This window comes from Sorex fumeus, unplaced genomic scaffold, assembly GCF_029834395.1.
Source record: "Sorex fumeus unplaced genomic scaffold, SorFum_2.1 ptg000026l, whole genome shotgun sequence".
NCBI lineage: Eukaryota > Metazoa > Chordata > Mammalia > Eulipotyphla > Soricidae > Sorex > Sorex fumeus.
Window position 1 is genome coordinate 827,723 of NW_026606083.1, and position 20,618 is coordinate 848,340.

The following is a 20,618-nucleotide window of genomic DNA, read 5'->3' on the forward strand; positions in this document are numbered from 1 at the left end:
AGCAGACAAAATTGTTCTCAGGATATATTGTTTTTTTTTTAGCTAGAATTCTTTCTTGAAATTTACTGTCACAGAGTTTTCTCCCATTGAAAAGCAAACATCTTTTTTAAGGGGTTGCAGAATAGAGAGGGAAAGACAGACTCTCAAATATATGATCACTTAGTCTTTGATAAAGGAGCAAGAAATATGAAGTGGAACAATGAAAGCCTCTTCAACAAGTGGTGCTGGGAAAACTGGACAAGATGCCTGCAAAATAATAAGCTCTGACCTCTGTCTAATACCGGGCACAGAAGTCAGATCAAAGTGGATTAAAGACCTCAATATCAGACATAAATCCATAAGGTACTTGGAGGAAAATGTAGGCAGAACCTTCCATGATTTTTTTTTCTTTTTTGCTTTTTGGGTCACACATGGCAATGCACAAGGGTTACTCCTAGCTCTTCACTGAGGAATTACTCCCGGCAGTGCTCGAGGGACCATATGGGATGCTGGGAATCAAAACTGGGTCCGCTGTGTGCAAGCCAAAAGCCCTACCCTCTATGCTATCGCTCCAGCCCCTGAAGCTAAAAGCATCTTTAAGGATGAAACACCATTGACCAAGCAAATGGAAACAAACATAAACAAATGCGGCTATATTAAACTAAGAAGCTTCTGCACCTCAAAGAAAACAGTGACTAAGATATAGAGAGAGCCCACAGGATGGGAAAGAACATTTACCTGATACCCATCTGTTAAGAGGTTAATATCTAGGATATACAAGACACTAGTAGAATTGTACAAGAAAAAAACCTCCAACCCCATCAAAAAATGGGTAGAAGAAACAAACAAAAGCTTCCTCAAAAAAGAAATATAAATTGCCAAAAGGCACATGAAAAATGCTCTATAGTGCTAATCATCAAGGGGAGGCAAATCAAAACAACAATGAGATATCATCTCACACCACTGAGACTGGCACATATCCAAAAGAACAAGAACAACCAGTGCTGCATGGATGTGGGAAGAAAGGGACTTTCTTTTATTGTTGGTGGGAATGCCGACTGGTCCAGCCTTTTTGGAAAACAATTTGGACATTCCTCAAAAAACTAGAAATTGAGCTTCCATGTGACCCTGCAATACCACTTCTGGGAATATATCCAGAGGATGTGAAAAACAGCACAGTAGAAATGACATCTGCACATGTATGTTCATTGCAGCACTGTTCACAATAGCCAGAAAATAGAAACAACCCGAGTGTTCGAGAACAGGTGACTGTTTAAAGAAACTTTGGTATATCTACACAATATAATAGTATGCAGCTGTTAGGAAAGATGAAGTCATGAAATTTGCTTATAAGTGGATGGTCATGGAGAGTATCATGCTAAGAGAAATGAGTCAGAAAGAGAGGGACAGACATAGAATGACTTCACTCATTTGTGAAATATAAAATAACATAATATGACCCTGACACACAAGGACAGTAGAGACAGGGCCAGGAATACTGCTCGATAGTTGGTAGTCTGCCTCATGAGCTGGGGGAGTAGGCGGCTGGAATAGAGAAGGGTCACTAAGTCAATGATGGCTGGAGGGATCGCTTGAGATGGGAGATGTGTGCTGAAAGTAGATAAATGACCAAAGATGAGAGCCCCTTAGTATCTGTAGTACAATCCATAAGGCCCAAAAGTAGCAATGTATAATAGTTGGCACATAATAAGCACTAAATACTCCAGAGGCACTTATGGAGGATCAACAGCTGATCTGAGCTGTGTGCTCCACCACCTGAGCTATGTCTTTGGCCCTAAAGGATATTTCCACTAACTCACTACAATGATTTTTCAGTATTAGTAACTGAGAATTATCCCATTTACTTGTCACTACAAGTTGTCCCCCCATGTACTCTCTATAGTTCTGTGCGTATTTTCAGTTAAAACGGATGCTTCTGAATGCCGCTAATGTTTGTCCTTTCATTTTCTTTCCTTTGCCAAAGGGAGTAGTTGATTATAACTTTTCTTATAATTAACCATCCTTTAAGGCATTTTCAAAATTCCTTCTCATGTCCCTTTTTGAAGTCTCTTTTATTCCACATTACTCTGGACTTTGACAATTACTTTTGTTTATTTTTCATCCTTCTGTGTTCTGTGATTTCTTTCAATAGTCTCTCTAAATATAACTGCCTCTTAACTTTTGTATGCAAACACTATCTGCTTAAACTACTTAAAAATTTTAAAACAGCATGTGTCATAATAATATACTAAAACTTCTTATGTATTTCATATTAATTTATTTAAAAGTATTTGAGCACATTGTTTGTATTGTATAAGCTACTTGTTTCACCTACTAATTTTGAGATAAACTAAACATAATTTGCAGTTTTGATTAATAAAAATCACCTTTTATCACTAATGATTTTACATACTTCCCTATTGGTAGTATATTTGAAGCAAAACCTCCATGCCTATAAAAATATTCATTTGATTGGGACTATTATTGTATGTTAATAAGCATTTTAACAAGCTGTTATTGTATACTGAACTTTGAGGACCATATACACAGACATACTGGAACAAGTGCAATGCCATTGTAATGATGGTTGTCATGAGAGTCTGATTTACAAGTGGAAAAATGTAACTCAATGCGCCCTGAAACAATGAAAGCAAAGGAGTTTTTGCCTTAGTACATTTGAGAAGTTCAAGACTATGTAAGGATTCGTGCATAACTAAACCAAGCTGTTCCCTGACCTGTTCCTTCTGCCTGACTCTCCCTAACACATAAGGTAAAGGAAAGTACTCTGACTAACTAAATGAATTATAATTATAGCCCTAAATCTGCCATCTTAACCCAAAGGAACATGTGACTCTGGTTAGCCAACTGTGACCAGAAACCATGAATACTGACCAGAACCCTGTCAGAGAATATGATACAGATGGATATTATTTTCTACCATCCTGTTTCTTCATCCTAAAATTGTTAAAAGTAGAGTTTCTGTGATGACTAAATGTCGTTGTATTTAGATATGATAGAAAATATATGCTCTAGGACCTGAATTATGAGGTATTATAACTATAATAGATATTACATGTCAATATCTATTATTGTAAAATAGGTAAAGGTAAAGGTAAAGGCCCTCCCGTTGATCGTCGATTTGCTCGAGCGGGCCCAGTAACGTCTCCATTGGAGACTTTGTTGTTACTGTGTCTGGCATATCGAATACTCTCGATAGCTTGCCGGGCTCTCCGAGAGGGGCGGAGGAATCGAACTCGGGTCGGCCATGTTGGCCGCTTGTAAGGCGAACGCCCTACCCGCTGTGCTATCGCTCCAGCAAATAAAGAATTTGTATATTTTGTCTGTCTTGTTAGTACACACCCCCTTTCCCCAAGAAAACATCAAATTTGAAAAGCAAGGACCCTGACTTTCATTCTTCACGTTTCCATGACAACTATCACAGAGAAAAGAGAAAAAAGTAACATATATTAGCACTATGAATTTTAGATGAAATTTTGACATGTGACCTATTTAATGCACCAAACACAGAACTTGCTTAAAGCAGTCACTTTTATAGATGTTTGATTGAAGAATTAAATGAATACAAACTGAATGATTCTATAAGTCTGTCATAAAATCTTTCTTTAAAGCTTAGATTAAGACAAAATAAAAACTATTGCATTCTGTCACAGGTAATAGCAATTCTCTGATATTTGGTATTAAAAGCATTTCCACATTTCTTTTATTTATCTTAAAATTTTTTTTTGTTCTGTGATTCTAAAACTCAATCTGTGATTCTGAAATTTTAAATCCCACATCTTTTATTACAATTGTATTGAGTGCATTATATTTAAGAATATCATGCCTCTAAGGATTAATAAGTCTAAAAATCAATCAAATAGAATAAAGTAAGCTATTTGATTGAAATGGAAAATTTCATATACTTAATAAAGTTAAATAGTGTGTGCTTACTTCCCAGGGACTTTTGCCCTCATTTTTGAGAGAACTTTGACATAGTTCGTTACCATTTCTGACCTTTCTTACTGTTATTTTTTATATTATTTTCAAATTATCTCATGACCGAGAAGACCAAAAAGTCCAAGGATATTTTTTCAGAGAGAAACAGATAGATGCAGCATATGTGAAACCCATGTCTGGTGCAGATATTAACATTTGAGGGAAAACAATTGATTCAGTAGTTATGACTAACATGGTAGGTTATAGTAAAATAAAGATAAAAGCAAACACAAATAGAATCCTAATATTTCTGACTATGGAATAACTCCCTGACTATATTCCATGGTGATGCTAAGATAATGTACCAGGGAGACAGTAGACACCTTGCTTCTCCAATAGTTCAAAGTTTATATCGTTATAATTATATATTTTTCTGCATACCATACATATCATTCACTTAAAGTACTTCATTTGGTCATCTTACTATGTTTGTGAAACTTACTGCTTAAGATTCACTGCAATAAATTGGATAGCATTTAAAGGTAAAAAGGTAAAGGCCCTCCCGTTGATCATCGATTTGCTCGAGCGGGCCCAGTAACATCTCCATTGGAGACTTTGTTGTTACTGTGTCTGGCATATCAAATACTCTCGGTAGCTTGCCGGGCTCTCCGAGAGGGGCGGAGGAATCGAACTCGGGTCGGCCACGTTGGCTGCGTGCAAGGCAGACGCCCTACCCGCTGTGCTATCGCTCCAGCATTTGTCATAGCTAAAAACAAACCCATGATTTTTTGCAGTTAGTCCCAATCTTGTCAAGTTTAGACAACCACTAATTTTCCTTCTGTCTACAGATTTGCCATGGTGCCATTTTTAACATGTCCAAAAGCATATAGCATTTTTCTCTGCTAGATTTATTTTCATCACCTCAACTTAATAAATAACTGAGCAGACAGAATAGTATCACATTTATCAATTGCTTAGCAAGCTGTAGACACTATGCTAAGTATTTTGTATGTATAGTCTATTGACAAAAATAACTTTCACTGTAGTTAAGAGAAAATTGTAATAGTAAATGACATGTAAAAGCTGTAAGTTCCTGCTCTGAGTTTAACATAACAATTAGATGCAGAACATTGGAATTAACCTGATTTTGAATCACTACTTTGCCAACAGGTAGTTGTGTGAACCTTAGCAAATTATTTATTATCTCTGTACTTTAATTTCTTCATAAATAAAGTAACATCAGTATTTCTGTTTAGAGTTACTGAGGGGATTAAGTGAACAGTAGACTTTTATATGAGTGCATATCCAATAGAATATGATGTATAAATAATAGTTAATATGTAACTTACAAAATGTGAGTGTTAGATGATAGAAGTAATCAAGAACCAAAAAAACTGTGGGAAATATTCACATTATCTACAAAGATTGGCAGAACTACCAGTTTGTGTCATTGTGTTGGTCCTTAAGGATGGGTATTACTTCCAGAATAATAGAAAAGAATGAGAAGAATGTCACAGTCAGTAGGAATATCTAGCAGAATAAAAGTATAATTTGCTCATATCCCAGTGTTCTAAGAAAAGAATGGTAGCGAACCATATATTTCCTTAAGCAATTTCTGAGCTGCTGTCTCTGAATTCATATTGTTCAAAATACCTATCTTATTTTGGACACTTATTTCTTGGAACATTGTAAATTATTTACATATTTCAGTGCCCTGTAGCAGTTAAGCTCTGTAACACCTATAGCAATCTAATATCTGGGTATGATTCATCATTTGTTTCTCCTCAATGGTGCCTACTGACGTGTTGGGAATACAATAATTGCTCAATACATATTTGTTGAGGGACTGAGCTTATTGATGAAAATTTATTTTTAAGACTATACAATTAACAACCTCTAAAGGGGAAAGAGTTATATAATACAGATTTGATCATATATATATATGTATATCTTACGTGTTATGTTTTAGTGAATCTTTCAGAAGAAAAACAGTAGAATAGAGAAAGATTCTTGGTAATGAGTTACTTCCTAAATGCTCTATTTTTCTACACATTATAAAAGAGTAATTAGTTCTAAAAGTTAGTTGAAGGTCAATTAAAGAGAAGAACCTATTAACTGGATAGTAATCCTTGAAAGCATGGTACAGGAGATAGAAGTGAGACAGTTAAAAGAGGGAGACTCAACATGTGAAATTTTGCCTCACTTCTTCTGAAGACCTCTAAGACAGTGCATAGATTATGTCTCGGTGCTTCTCATATCAGGAACAAGGAAGCTGGAGTACTGATCTAATCATTTATGTCCACCTTAGATGAGGCAAGCTACCCGTGATGTATTCAATATGCCAAAAACAGTAACAAAACGTCTCATGATGGAGACATTACTGGTGCCCGCTCGAGCAAATCGATGAATAACGAGAGGACAGTGCTACAGTGCTTATTTTTCATTTATGAATACACACACATGTATTGCATGCATTGCATGTAAAAAGGAGTACCAGAGCTTGAGTCCGAGAAAGCTAAGACAGCACATATACTGGGACAGAGTTTCTTTTATTTATTTCTTGTTCAGTTACATTCAGGGCATGGTAGGGGACAGTAACAGCAGCACAAGTTCAGGAAGTCTGTTGACATGATTCTGAAGTTGATAATGAGATGACTCTTAGTGCCGTGAGACTAGAGGTCATTTCTGAGGAAAATGCTGTTTCTTCTTAACAGGCCTCTCAGAGCAGCAGTGAAGGTATTGAAATCTGGACAAAGACACCAGGAGTGAAGCAAAACCCAATGCTTAACTTGACAGCACGTCTGTTCTTTTGATCTTTTTCTTTAAGATCTGAGACCTAAACCGATGTAAAGAAGCAAATAACAGTACAGATTCTGGGCCTGCAGAATTTTGCTCAGCTACAGAACTAAGTTTGGTAACAGACTAAATATTTAAAGGTTGTAAACATTGGCGAGGCTGAGGAAGAGCGTAAGAACACTTTATATTTCTTTCTCTTATAGGATAGATACAGGGATAGATCTTTTGGCTTGTGACATGTGTATTCCCATCCTGGCATCACCCCAACGTGATAAAACAGAGGCACAATTCATGAGATGGTGGGAATATTTCTAACACCTGCAGGCAAAGGAGCCTACTAGGATTTAGCACAGCCGGAACAGCTGACCACCTTGGGCGCTGCGAGATGCGGCTTCACAACATCTGGCTCAATGGACTCCATGAGATCACACTCGTTTGCAAGTATATGTTTCACCAGGCATCTGGAGGCTTCATCGATATTTATATTTTCCTAGGAAAAAAATAAACAGCTTTATTTATTCAATATTCTAAATTAATGCTGGAGCAAAGACCTATATTGATGAAAGAGCAGTAGATTTTGGTAGTTCATTTAATTATTCCTCTCCATACTCTATCCATTCTATCCGTTCCTCTCACTCCTTGTATGCGTTTTATATTTTAGTTCTTTGTAGACAGAAGAATATTTGTTTGTTCTGTCACTCAAGAGAACTTGTGATTGATTGGCTCCTTTAATGGGTTCAGTTTGAGCTAAAGAGGAACATTTTTATTTTTACACTATTTTAGTTTGCCACAAGATAACATTGTAGAAGAAATATGACCAATGCAATTTACAACACTCTTTCACATACTACTTTTATGACCCTGATAAGAAACAACAAGGGCTGGAGCGATAGCAAAGGGCTGGAGCGATAGCACAGCGGTAGGGCGTGCGCCTTACAATCGGCCAGCATGGCCGACCCGAATTCGATTCCTCCGCCCCTCTCGGAGAGCCCGGCAAGCTACCGAGAGTATTCGATATGCCAGACACAGTAACAACAACGTCTCCAATGGAGATGTTACTGGGCCCGTTCGAGCTCGATAAAAAACAATAAGAAATGTCTTGCAGAGGTCCTTAGTGGTTTCGTAAGAATTTCTGTCTCTCTTTTTTCTGAACTTTCACTGAACAATGAAATGGGAGGAAAGGTAGCTCACGTCGAACAGAAGCAGTCAGAATAAAAGCTCAATGCATCACATTATATTTTTCTTTACCTCTGTAAACTTGTGTTCACAAGATGAAAATTGTGTTGATCCTCTATTAATGAGGACCAAAAACAAAGTACACCTGTTGATCTAAATATCATGAATGAGAAATATGAACTTGATGGGTGTTTGCAGGGTGGAGTTGGAGTGGGGTTTTTGGCCACTCCAAACTCTTGGCAGTAGTTAGGGGATCATATGAGGTGCCAGCACTTGGCTGCAACAAAGAAAGGACCTTAACTCCTAAGCTAGCTTTCATGCACATAACTTTGCTGTTATTTTTCTAAAATTTATTGAATTACCATAAGATATAGTTACAAAGTTATTCATGATCGAATTTCACCATACCAGATTCCAATACCTGTGTACAGTTCACACCATCAATGTTCCACCAGTGAACATTTCACAACACTAATGTCCCTAGATTCCCTCCCACCAGACCCCCCACCCCAACCCCTCAGTCCACCTCTATGGCAAATATTTTTATCTCTCTCTCTCCTTCTTTCTCACTTTTCTTTTTAGGCACTGTGGTTTGCAATATTGAAAGGATATCATGAATATAACTTTACCTCCTTTCAGCACTCAGTTCTTGTCCATAGTGATCATTTCCAACTATCATTGTCACAGTGGTCCCTTCTCTCCCTCTCTCTTTGTGGCATGCTTCCTACCATGAACCAGTCCTCCTGGCTTTTGTTCCTATTGTTCTTTGGGTGTAATTCACATATTATTTTTGGGTTTAATTCACATATTATGTTTTTTTAATATTCTGCAGATAAGGCAAATCTCTCTGTCCTTCTGCTTCTGACTCATTTCACTCAGCACAATACTCTCCATATCCATCCATATATGAACAAATTTCATGACTTCATTTTTCCTGACAGTGTAGAATTCCATTGTGTAGATGCACCATAGTTTCTTTATTGGCTCCTCTGTTCTCGTTCACTTGGGTTGTTTCCAGATTCTGGCTATTGTGAAGAATGCTTAATGAACATAGAACCGCAGATGGCTTTTCTGCCATGTGTTTTTTGGACCACTCGAGTCTATTACCAGACCTGGTGTTGCTGAGTCATATGGAAGCATAATTTCTTTATATTTTTTTTGAGGAATATCCATGTTGTTTTCCAGAAAGTCTGGACCAATTGCATTCCTACCAGCAATGACCGAGAGTCCCTTTCTCACTGTAGCCACAAAGGCACTGGTTGTTCTTCTTGACATGTGCCAGTTTCTCTGGTATGAAATGATGTTTCATTGTTTTGATTTTCATCTGGGTTTTATATCTCATTCTTTCTTTGGACAACCTAGCAGGCTACCAAGTGTAACCTGCCCACACGGCAGAGTCTGACAAACTCCCTATGGCGTACCCAATATACCAAATTCCAGTAACAATGATGGGTCTCATTCTCCTAGCCCTGAAAGAGTCTTGAATATGGCACTTTTTAAAATCTCAGGGCTAGGACAAAGGAGACGTTACTAGTGCCTGCTCGAGGCAATCGACGAACAACAGGATGGTCGTGATCATGATTTTCATCATTCTGATAATTAGTGATGTAGAGGACTTTGTCGTGTGCCTTTACTATTTGTTCTTTGAAAAAGTTTCTGTTTATCTCTTATCCCCATTTTTTTGTTGTATTCTTTTTATTCTTGTAAAGTTCTACCAGTGCTTTATAAATCTTGGATAACAATCCCTTATTTGATGAGTGTTGGATATATAATTTTACCCAATCTCTGGATGTCATTGTATTCTGGTAATAATTTCCTGTCTTGATACTTTAAGGTAGTTTTATTTATTTATCTTTGCTTCTGATTGCTTGGTCAGTGATGTTTCATCCTTGAAGATGTCTTAGCTTCAATATCATGGAGAGTACTGCCCATATTTTCCTCTCTGTCCTTTGTGAATTCAGGCCTACTATCAAGGTTTTTAATCCATTTTGGTTAGTTTTTTTATCAAGTCTTTAGAAAGAAGTCGGAATTTATTTTTTATTTTATGTTTTTGCATGTATTTAACCATGAATTTCCCAATACCACTTATTGAAGAGGCTTCCTTGCAACACTTCAGCTTTTTTTTGATCCTTTATCAAAGATTAACTGATCATGTACTTGAATGTCAGTCAAAGGATATTCAAGTCTATTCCATTGAACTGAGGGCCTGTCATTATTCCAATACCATGCTGTTTTAATTACTACCACTTTATAGTACAGTTTAAAGTTGGGGAAAGTGATGTTTCCCATCTTTTCCCCCCCAAGGATTGCTTTAGCTATTTGGGAAAGGGGTATTTTTCTAAATTAATTTCAGAAGTGTGTGATCTATTTTTTTTTCATTATGGCATGGGTATCCTTATAGGGATTGCATTGAATCTATACAATGCTCTGGGAAGTATTGCCATTTTAATGTTATTAATGTTACCAATCCATTAAAAGCCGATGTGTTTTCATTTTCTTGTGTACTCTTTTATTTCTTGAAAAGTAGCTCTATAGCACTGTCCTTCTGTTGTTCATCACTTTTCTCAAGCGGGCACAGTAACGTCTCCATTGTGAGACTTATTGTTACCGTGTTTGGCATACCGAATGTGTCATCAGTAGCTTGCCAGGCTTTGCCTTGCGGGCAAGATATTCTTGGTATCTTGCCAGGATCTCCTAGAGGGGTGGAGGAATTGAACTCGGGTTGGCCAGGTGCAAGGCAAACACCCTACCCACTATGCTATCATTCCAGCCCCTTGAAATAGTATTTCGCAATTTTCTCTGCATAAGTATTTCACCTCTTTAGTTAAGTTTATTTTGAGGTACTTGGTTTTCTGAGACATAATTTCGAATAGGATATTTTTAAAAACCTCTTTCTCAATTTTATTAGTTGCATATAGGAAAGCTATGGATTTTTGCATATAATTTTATGGTCTGCTACTTTAATATAAAAGCTATATTTCTAGGGAGTTTTTTGGAGGAATCTTTTGGATGTTCTAAACATAGTATCATGTCATCTGCAAACAATGAGAGGTTGACTTCTCCCATTCCTATATCACTTATCATTTAATCACTTAATCCCCGTTATTCATCGATTTACTCGAGCGGATGTCAGTAACGTCTCCATTCATCCCAGTTGCGTGCTAGCATAGCCCAATGGTATCTGTTCGTTCTAGGAACATGCAGAGCCTCAAACCAATCATTCAGGGTCTTGACGAAGAAGTCGGACCATCTGGTAGGTGGGCGGCCACGTGATCTTTTGACGTCCCATGGAATCCAATCTGTAATGGCTCTAGTCCAGCGGTTGTCTGTAAACCTCATTACGTGTCCAGCCCATCTGATTTTTGATCTCTTGGCAAATGAGACAGCGTCGCTGATTCTTGAACGTTGACGAAGATCAGAACTCCGGATTCTATCTCTCATTTGAGTGAATTGTGATATTCCAAGCATAGTTCTTTCGATTCCTCTTTGAGAGACCCGAATAGTGTTCTCATCCTGTTTTCATAGGGTGCAGGTCTCTGAGGCATATGTTAATGCAGGAAAAACAGTGGAATCAAAGAGATGTGCTCGTAGCTGGAGGTTCTTTGTCCTTTTAGTTATTTCTTCAACGTTCTTGAAGGCATTCCAAGCTGCTCTCTTCCTCCTGCGCTACTCAGGTGCCAGGTCATTCATCATGTTGATTTCTCGACCTAGGTATATATAACTGTTGCATTTGGACATGGTGGTTCCATTGAGAGCGAATGGAGCGTCAGGAACAAGGCTGTTTCTCATAAACATTGTCTTCGTAAGATTCAGCTGTAGTCCGACCTTTCCACATTCACGGTCAAAGTCGTTCAGCATTTGTGCTGCTTGGCTGATGTTTGATGTTATTAGAACGATGTCATCAGCAAAGCGGAGGTGGTGTAGTTGCCAACCATCTATCTTCACTCCCATGCTTTCCCATTCCAGTCGTCGCATGATGTTCTCAAGGGTGGCACTGAAGAGCTTTGGTGAAATGGTATCACCCTCCCGAACCCCTCTCTTGATATGGATGATTACTTCTTTGTAGAATGGTGAGATCATGGTAGTGAATCCACAATAGAGCTCACGAAGGATACTGATGTATTGAGTTTGTACGCCCTGATTGGCTAGGGCTTCCATGACCGCTTCCATCTCAACAGAATCAAAGGCGTTCTTTAAATCAATGAACGTTAGACAGAGCGGCATCTTGAACTCCTGAGAAACCTCAATGAACTTAGTAATCGTGTGGATATGGTCGATGGTACTGAATCCTTTTTGGAATTCGGCTTGTTCACATGGTTGTCCTTCATCTAGTGTTCTGCTAATCCTATTCAGGAGGACTCGAGTGAACAGTTTGTAGACGACAGACAATAGGCAGATTGGGTGATAGTTGCCAATGTCGTGGATGTCTCCCTTCTTATATAGTAGTACAGTCCTGCTGGTTTTTCCTTTGGGATGGAACCTTGCGTTCAGACAGGTAGCGTGTGAAGAACCAAGCCAATGTATTGATGAGTACTGATGGTAAGTTCTTCAGGTGTTCAGGTCTGATCTTGTCTGGGCCAGGTGCTCTTTGTTTCTTTACCGATGAGATGGCATGTTGGATTTCGGAAGGGAGAACATTGGGAACGACATATCCATCATGTGGTATGTGGTATGTGGGCAAGTGTACGTGGCTATTAAAGAGATCTGAGTAGAAGTCATGAATAATCTTCTCCATTGCCCTTCTGGAAGATGTGATAGATCCATCATGATGTCGGAGGGCAGTCATCTTGGTTTTGTAGTTGGTGAAGGACAGGCGAGCATTACGAATGCTTTTCCCAGCTTCTGCCACATCTACCAGTACTGCTGCTCTCCTGTTTTTGAGGTCATCCTTGATGGCTTCTCTGCACTGTTTTGCCAGTTCGGATGTTCGCTTGTGGTTGCCTAATGCATGTGCCAGGCCACGTTGGCGAATAAGTTCAAGAGTGTTCGAAGAAAGGCGTTTTTTTGAGGTTATCTCTCTCTTGGCATTCCTCGCACAATCATGGAGGTGCTGAATCATTTGATCGTAAAAGTAAGTAAAGTAAAGGCCCTCCCGTTGATCATCGATTTGCTCGAGCAGGCCCAGTAACGTCTCCATTGGAGACTTTGTTGTTACTGTGTCTGGCATATCGAATACTTTCGGTAGCTTGCCGGGCTCTCTGAGAGGGGCGGAGGAATCGAACTCGGGTCGGCCATGTTGGCTGCGTGCAAGGCAGACGCCCTACCCGCTGTGCAATCGTATTCCTCATCAATGTTGTCAATGACGGCATCTTCCCATGTTGCCGCAACAGAGCCAAAGAGCTCCCAGTTGGTGGTCGTTCTGGGAGTCCTCTTCTTAAACCTTGCATTCTTTTCTCCTCGTTCTGTGAGGTAGAATTTTGCACGAAGAAGACGGTGGTCTGATCCCATTTGGAATTTTGGGACAACAGCAACATCGGTTAGGCAAAACAACCGATTGAATATGATATGGTCTATTTCATTGTGGAACCGTCCATCGGGAGACTCCCATGTCCAATGTTTAGATTCAGCCTTTTGGAACTGTGAGTTACCATGGAAGGTTTTGGTTGACATGATGAACTCAGACAGTCTGTCACCCTGTTCGTTCTATTCTAGGCCATGGGTCCCGATGTGGAGTTCATCGACTGATCTTCTTGGTCCTATCTTGGCATTAATATCACCGACAATGATCTTGTAGAAGGTGTGATCTTCTTTATAGAACTTCTCCAGCTCCATGTAGAACTTCTCAGTTTCTCTTTCACCATAACTGGATGTTGGTGCATAGACAAAAAAGATAGAAACTGCCGGTTGTGAGCCACATCTATTCAAGTGTAATCATCCGATTCGGGTTGTTAGGCATTCGAATGAATCAATGCTCGTGGCTAAGTTTGTGTTGACAAGGATACCGACACCACCGACGCATCTTTTATCATATGTTCCTAGGAACAGTTCTTCTCCAGTGTCGAAAACGGCATGATGTGGTTGATGTCTTCTTGTTTTGGTCAGACCAATGATGTCGTACTTGATCTTTCGCGCTTGTACCATAAGGTCTTCAATGGATGCAGCAGATGCCAGCGTACGAGCATTAAAAGTACAGACAATCATTTTTTTCTTCATTTTGGCAGCCTATTTCTGCCTTGGTATTTTATTAGCCTTTCCTTCCATATCCTTCTCGACTCTGCCATATTCAGGGTTAGAGGAATGAGATCCATTTATTACTGGATTTGGCATATCAATTTGGTCTATTTGGCATAGACCATGGATAGCTTGCCAGGCTCTGCCGTGCGGGTGGATTCCTATATGGATTTTATTAATATCTTTTTGCATAATTGCTATGGCAAGTATTTTCAGTACCATCGCTTGTATCACTTGTCATCTTGTTGTTCATCAATTTGCTCAAGCAGACACCAGTAACGTCTTCATTCATCCTTGTTGCATGCCATATTGAATATAAATAGCAAGAGAGGATAACCTTGTCTTGTGCCTGATCTTAGAGGAACAAGCTTTTAGTTTCTCCCCATTCTCAAGCTGTGGGCCTGTGGTACATAGATTTAACTATATTGAGGGATGTTTCTTCAATTCCCATCTTGTTGAAAGTTTTTATCATGAATTAATATTAATATTAATAATTAATATCTCGTCAGATGCTTTCCCTTAATCTACAGGTGTGATGATATGCTTTTTTTCTTTTATTGATATGGTATGTTATGTTGAATGACTTGCATATGCATTCCCAGGATGAATCTTATTTGGTCATGTTGTATGATCTTTTCTATGAATTGGACTCTATTTGCTAGTATTTTGTTGATAATCTTTGCATCTGTTTTCATCAAGGATACTGGCCTATAATAATTTTTTTGTACTTCCTCTGTCTGTTTTTGGTATCAGGGTGATATTTGCTTCATAGAAACTGGGATTGTTTTTGTTTCTTCAATTTTTTGATAAAGCATGAAAAGAATTGTCAGTAAATCCTCTGAAAAGATTTAAAAGAGTCATTAGTGGATCCACATGACTTTTGTTTCTGGAAAGACTTTTGACTATTTTAATTTCCTCAATAGTGACAGGTCTGTTAAAATATTCTTGACTCAGATATGGGATGTTGTAGTCCATGAAGTTATCCATTTCTTACTAAGTTCTCTAATTTCATGTCATAAAGATTCTCAAAGTAATCTCTGATGATTTCTGTAGTGTCTGTTGTGATTCCCCCTCTTTCATTTATGACTCAGCTTATTAGCTCTCCCTCTCCTTCTCTCTCTCTCCCTCTCTCTCTCTCTCTCTCTTTCTCTCTCTCTCTCTCTCTCTCTCTCCCCTCTGTGTGTGTGAGTCTTCCCAGCATTTTCTTGATCTTATTTATTTTTTCTAAGAACCAGGTCTGTGTTTCACTGACTTTTCAGATAATTGTGTGTGTGTGTGGGGGGGGGGGGGGGGAGCCAGCTCAGCTCATTAATTTCTGTTCTATTATTTCTTTCCTCCCTCCTACTTTAGGTTCCTTTTGTTTGTCATTTTCCAGTTTTTTTTTAACTTGAGCAGCCAAGTTGCTTATGTGTGACCTTTATCCCATCCTGGTAAATGCTCACATAGCAATGAACTTTCCTTTTAACATGCTTGATGCACCCCATAAGTTCTTGTAAGTAGTGTCCTCATTCACGTTTGTTTCTATGAATCTTTTAAGTTCCTCCCTGGGCTCAATGCTTTATATTTTGAGTAGTGAGGTATTTAATTTCCATGAGTTTGAGTTGTTTCTCCATTTCTGTTTGTGATTAACTTTTACTTTTATTACATTATGGTCTGAGAAGAGAGCTGATATGATTTCTGTGCTCTTTGTGTGGGTATGTATTTTGTCCCAGCATGTGATAGGATCTACATTGCTTAAGCATTGTTGACCTATACTGACTGGAGTTGTTTCTTGTGTGTTGCTACGTGGTTAGGTGTCTACAGTTAGGATGTCTTTGTATGTTTACAATGAGTTATGAAAAAGTGAAGAAATATCTGGCTATTGAAGAGGAGGAGGGGTGGATCCCCCATCTAAAATGATGATCGCAAGTAAAAATAGGGACCCTGATGCCACTGAGATTTCTCAGTTTCTTGGGATGGGGCTAAATGGAGTTGAACCAGGGTTTAACTTTGTTGTTTTAAGTCATTAACATTTAGAAATGTTTATATCACTGTGACAGTGCCTAACATACAGGTGAACATAGCTATTTAAAGAAAAATATTAAATTAGAAGTAATCATGAAATAAATATTAATTTGAAGAAAATCTGGAGAAAATATTTAAATATTAAATACATCATTTATTCAATTAACATAAAATTTTAATTTATGCTACTGAGAGAACAAAATACATGTAAAAATACCAAGAGAAAAACTTCAGTATAATCAAATGTCATCATATCACCACAATTAGTAGAATTGTTTTTGTCTTATTTCAATATAAATAAGAAAAAACTTCACATCGAGTCATTATTATTATTACTACTATTATTATTATTAATAATAATAATATTATTAGTCACAAAGTGAAGCTCTGGTTATATTTTTTATTGATGATGGAGCTATTAATTATGTTGAAACCAGATGTGAATTCATGTCTCTGAAACTCTTCCCTCATCTAAGCAAAGGTCTTGAGAGTAACCCTGATCTAAATGAACATCTTATAATTACTGGATTAAGGAGTTTTTAATATTTTATAGGCTGAAGTGATAGCACAGCAGATAGGGTATTTGCCTTGTACACGGTCGACCCGGGTTTGATTCCTCTGTCCCTCTCGGAGAGCCCGGCAAACTACTGAGAGTATCCCTCCAGCAAAGCAGAGCCTGGCAAGCTCCTGTGGAATATTTGATATGCCAAAAACAGTAACAACAAATCTCACAATGAAGACAATGCTGGTGCCCACTCGAGCAAATCGTTGAACAATGGGAGAACAGTGCTATAGTGCTACAGAATCTTTTATATGGTAGATGCTCCACTACCCAGCTGCTGTCATGCTCTAGAACGCTTTCCAGATGCTTGGACCGAGACTCACGCACAAGTGAAACCCCAAAGAACTAGGTAAGCGGAACTCTGAGACCTTGGAATCCAGGCTCAATGGACCCAGGAACAGAGATCCTCGCTCTACTCCCACCAACCACAGGTGACCAAGGGATTTAAACCAGGAGCCCCACCCTAACCTACCCTGTCTGCTTCCACCAACAGCCGGTAACCCAGGGATTCCAGACAGAAGATCCACCCTACCGGTACCAGATAAATACCTCACCAGCAGACCACAATTACCTCTACTACCTCCACTATCCAGCCACAGCCACACTCCAGCGGCCAAGTGACACATTATAAGACACTTAATACCCATCTTTCAGGATTGCCACACCACATTTGATAAAGCTCAAATATGGTTTGAACCGGGAGCACCTGAAAGGGCTATTAGAGGCTGCCCTAAAAGCCTCTATCCCTCTCTGAGAGCCTGGCAAGATACCGAGAGTGTTCGGACTGCACAGCAGAGCCTGGAAAGTTATCCATGGTGTATACAATAGCCAAAACCAGTAAACACAATGGGTCTCATTCAACTGAAACTGAAAGAGCCACCAATGTGGCAGTGTTAAGAAGGATGAGGAAGGAGAGGCTGATAAAATCTCAAGGCCAAACTAGGCTGCCAAAACGAAGAAAGACAAATATGACTGTCTGTACTTTCAATGTACGTACGCTGGCATTTGGATGCATCCATCGAGGACCTGATGGTACAAGAGCCAAAGATCAAGTACGACATCACCGAGGCAAGAAGGCATCAATGAAATCATGCCGTTTTCAACACTGGAGAAGAACTGTTCCTCAGAACATGTGACAAAAAAGATATCGGAGGTGTTGGTGATCTTGTCAACACGAACTTGGCCATGAGCATTGATTTATTCGAATGCCTAACAACCCGAATCAGATGATTACATTTGAATAGATGTGGCTCACTGCTGGCAGTTTCTATCTTCATTGTCTACATAACAACATGCAATTATGATGAAGGAGAAATTGAGAAGTTTTACATAGAGCAGGAGAACTTTTATAAAGAAGACCACACCTTCTACAAGATCATTGTCCGTGATTTTAATGCCAAGATAGGACTGAGAAGATCAGCTGAAGAACTCCACATCGGGACCCATACATAGAATGGAATGAACAGGGTGGGAGACTGTCTGAGTTCATCATGTTGATCAAGACCATCCATGGTAACTCACAATTCCAGAAGGCTGAATCTAAACCTTGGACTTGGGAGTCTTCTGGTTGACTGTACCAAAATGAAATTGACCTCATCATATTAAATCTACGGTTTTGGCTGACCGATGTTGCTGTTGACCCAAAATTCCAAATGGTATCGGACCACCATGTCCTTCATGCAAAATTCTACTTCACAGGGCTAGGAGAAAGGGCTGCAAAGTTTAAGAAGAGAACTCCCAGAAAGACCACCAACTGGGAGCTCTTTGCCACAATTGTGCAACATGGGAAGTACCATAGTTGACAACATTGACAAGCAACATGATCGACTGGTTCAGCACCTCCATGATTGTGCGAGGAATGCCAAGAGAGAGGTAGCCACAAAAAAAGTCTGTCTTTGAAAACTCTTGAGCTTATTCATCAACGTGGCTTGGCAAAAACCTCAGGCAACCAAAAGCAAATTTCCAACCTTGCTATGCAGTGCAGAGAAGCGATAAAAGAAGACCTCAAAGAAAGAAGAGCTGCAGTGCTGGCAGATGCGGCAGAAGCCAGAAAAAGCACTAACAACGCCCAATGTCCTTCACCAACTACAAGACCAAGATGAGTGCTCTCCAATGTCCTGATGGATCTATCACATTTTCCAGAAGGGCAATGGAGAATATTATCCATGACTTCTATTCGGATCTCTTCGATAACCACGTCCAATTGCCCACATACCAAATCTGCAGGATGGATGTGTCATTCCCAACATTCTCCCTCCCGAAATTAATAGCACCTGGCCCAGACAAGGTCAGACCCGAAAACCTGAAGAATCTGCCGTCAGTACTCATCAATACACTGGCTCAGCTCTTCACACGCTACCTGAATGCAAGATTCCGTCACAATGGAAAACCAGCAGGATTGCACTACTGTACAAGAAGGGAGATATCTCTGACATTAGCAACTCTCGCCCAATCTACCTATTATCTGTCATCTACAAGCTGTTCACTCAATTCATCCTGAATAGGATTGGCAGAACACTAAATGAAGGACAACAATAGGAGCAAGCCGGGTTGCAAAAAGGATTCAGCACAATCGACCATATCCACACGATAACCAAGCTGATTGAGGTTACTTGGGAGTTCAAGATGCTGCTCTGTCTAACGTTCATTGATTTAAAGAAGGCCTTCCAGCTGTTGAGATGGAAGCAGTTATCAAATCCCTAGCCAAACAGGGTATTCAAACTCAATACATCAGGATCCTCCGTGATCTGTATTACAGATTCACTACCAGAATCTCACCATTCCACAAAGAAGTGATCATCTATATCAAGAGAGGGGTTCGGCAGGGTGATACCATTTCACCGAAACTCTTCAGTTCCACCCTCGAGAACATCATGCGACACCTGGAATGGGAAGGAATGGGAGTGAAGATAGATGGTCGGCAACTACTCCACCTTCGCTTTGCTGATAGCATCATTCTAATAACACCAAACATTAGCCAAGCAGCACAAATGCTGGCCGAATTTGAGCACAAGTGTGGAAAGGTCGAACTACAGCTGAATCTCATGAAGACAATGTTTATGAGAAACAGTCCGGTTACTGATGCTCCATTCCCTTTCAACAGAACGAATATCTATGAATGCAACAGTTATGTGTACCTAGGTCTAGAAGTCAACATGACGAATGACCTGGAACCTGAGTTGTTCAGGAGGAAGAGAGAAGCTTGGAACGCCTTCAAGACCATCGAAGAAGAATTCCAACAGGTACAGCCCGCCCCCAAGGGCCTGGGTTCCTCTCTGGGCACGCGCAGCTAGAAACAGCCCCTAGACAGCCGGTTTTCAACCCCTGATCCGCGTGGGACGGGCACAGAGGCCCAGCTCTGGGCAACAAAGCTGAACGGCTCCAATTCCAACAGGTACAGCCCGCCCCCAAGGGCCTGGGTTCCTCTCTGGGCACGCGCAGCTAGAAACAGCCCCTAGACAGCCGGTTTTCAACCCCTGATCCGCGTGGGACGGGCACAGAGGCCCAGCTCTGGGCAACAAAGCTGAACGGCTCCAATTCCAACAGGTACAGCCCGCCCCCAAGGGCCTGGGTTCCTCTCTGGGCACGCGCAGCTAGAAACAGCCCCTAGACAGCCGGTTTTCAACCCCTGATCCGCGTGGGACGGGCACAGAGGCCCAGCTCTGGGCAACAAAGCTGAACAGCTCCAATTCCAACAGGTACAGCCCGCCCCCAAGGGCCTGGGTTCCTCTCTGGGCACGCGCAGCTAGAAACAGCCCCTAGACAGCCGGTTTTCAACCCCTGATCCGCGTGGGACGGGCACGCCATAGGAACCATAGGAACCATAGGAACCATAAGCTATAGGAACCATAAGAACCATAGGAACCATAAGCTACCCTTTTAAATGGAATCTTCTCTATTTTAGCTCAGGCACTAGAAACACCGTAGCCAATAACTCATAAGCCTATCTCAACTCACACAGCATATCAAGCAGAATAGTAACAGTGAACGTGAA

At 40.0% G+C, this 20,618-nt stretch overlaps 1 protein-coding gene across 1 annotated transcript in view; it reads right to left on the reverse strand.

Moving 5' to 3' along the window:
- Positions 1 to 7,048: 7,048 nt before the first annotated feature.
- RAB38 (RAB38, member RAS oncogene family) overlaps positions 7,049 to 20,618 on the reverse strand; it is an 88,181-nt gene continuing 74,611 nt past the window's right edge. The window contains exon 3 of the mRNA XM_056114693.1: positions 7,049 to 7,201. Within this exon, the coding sequence (XP_055970668.1) occupies positions 7,049 to 7,201 (153 nt within the window). The remainder of the gene's footprint in view (positions 7,202 to 20,618) is intronic.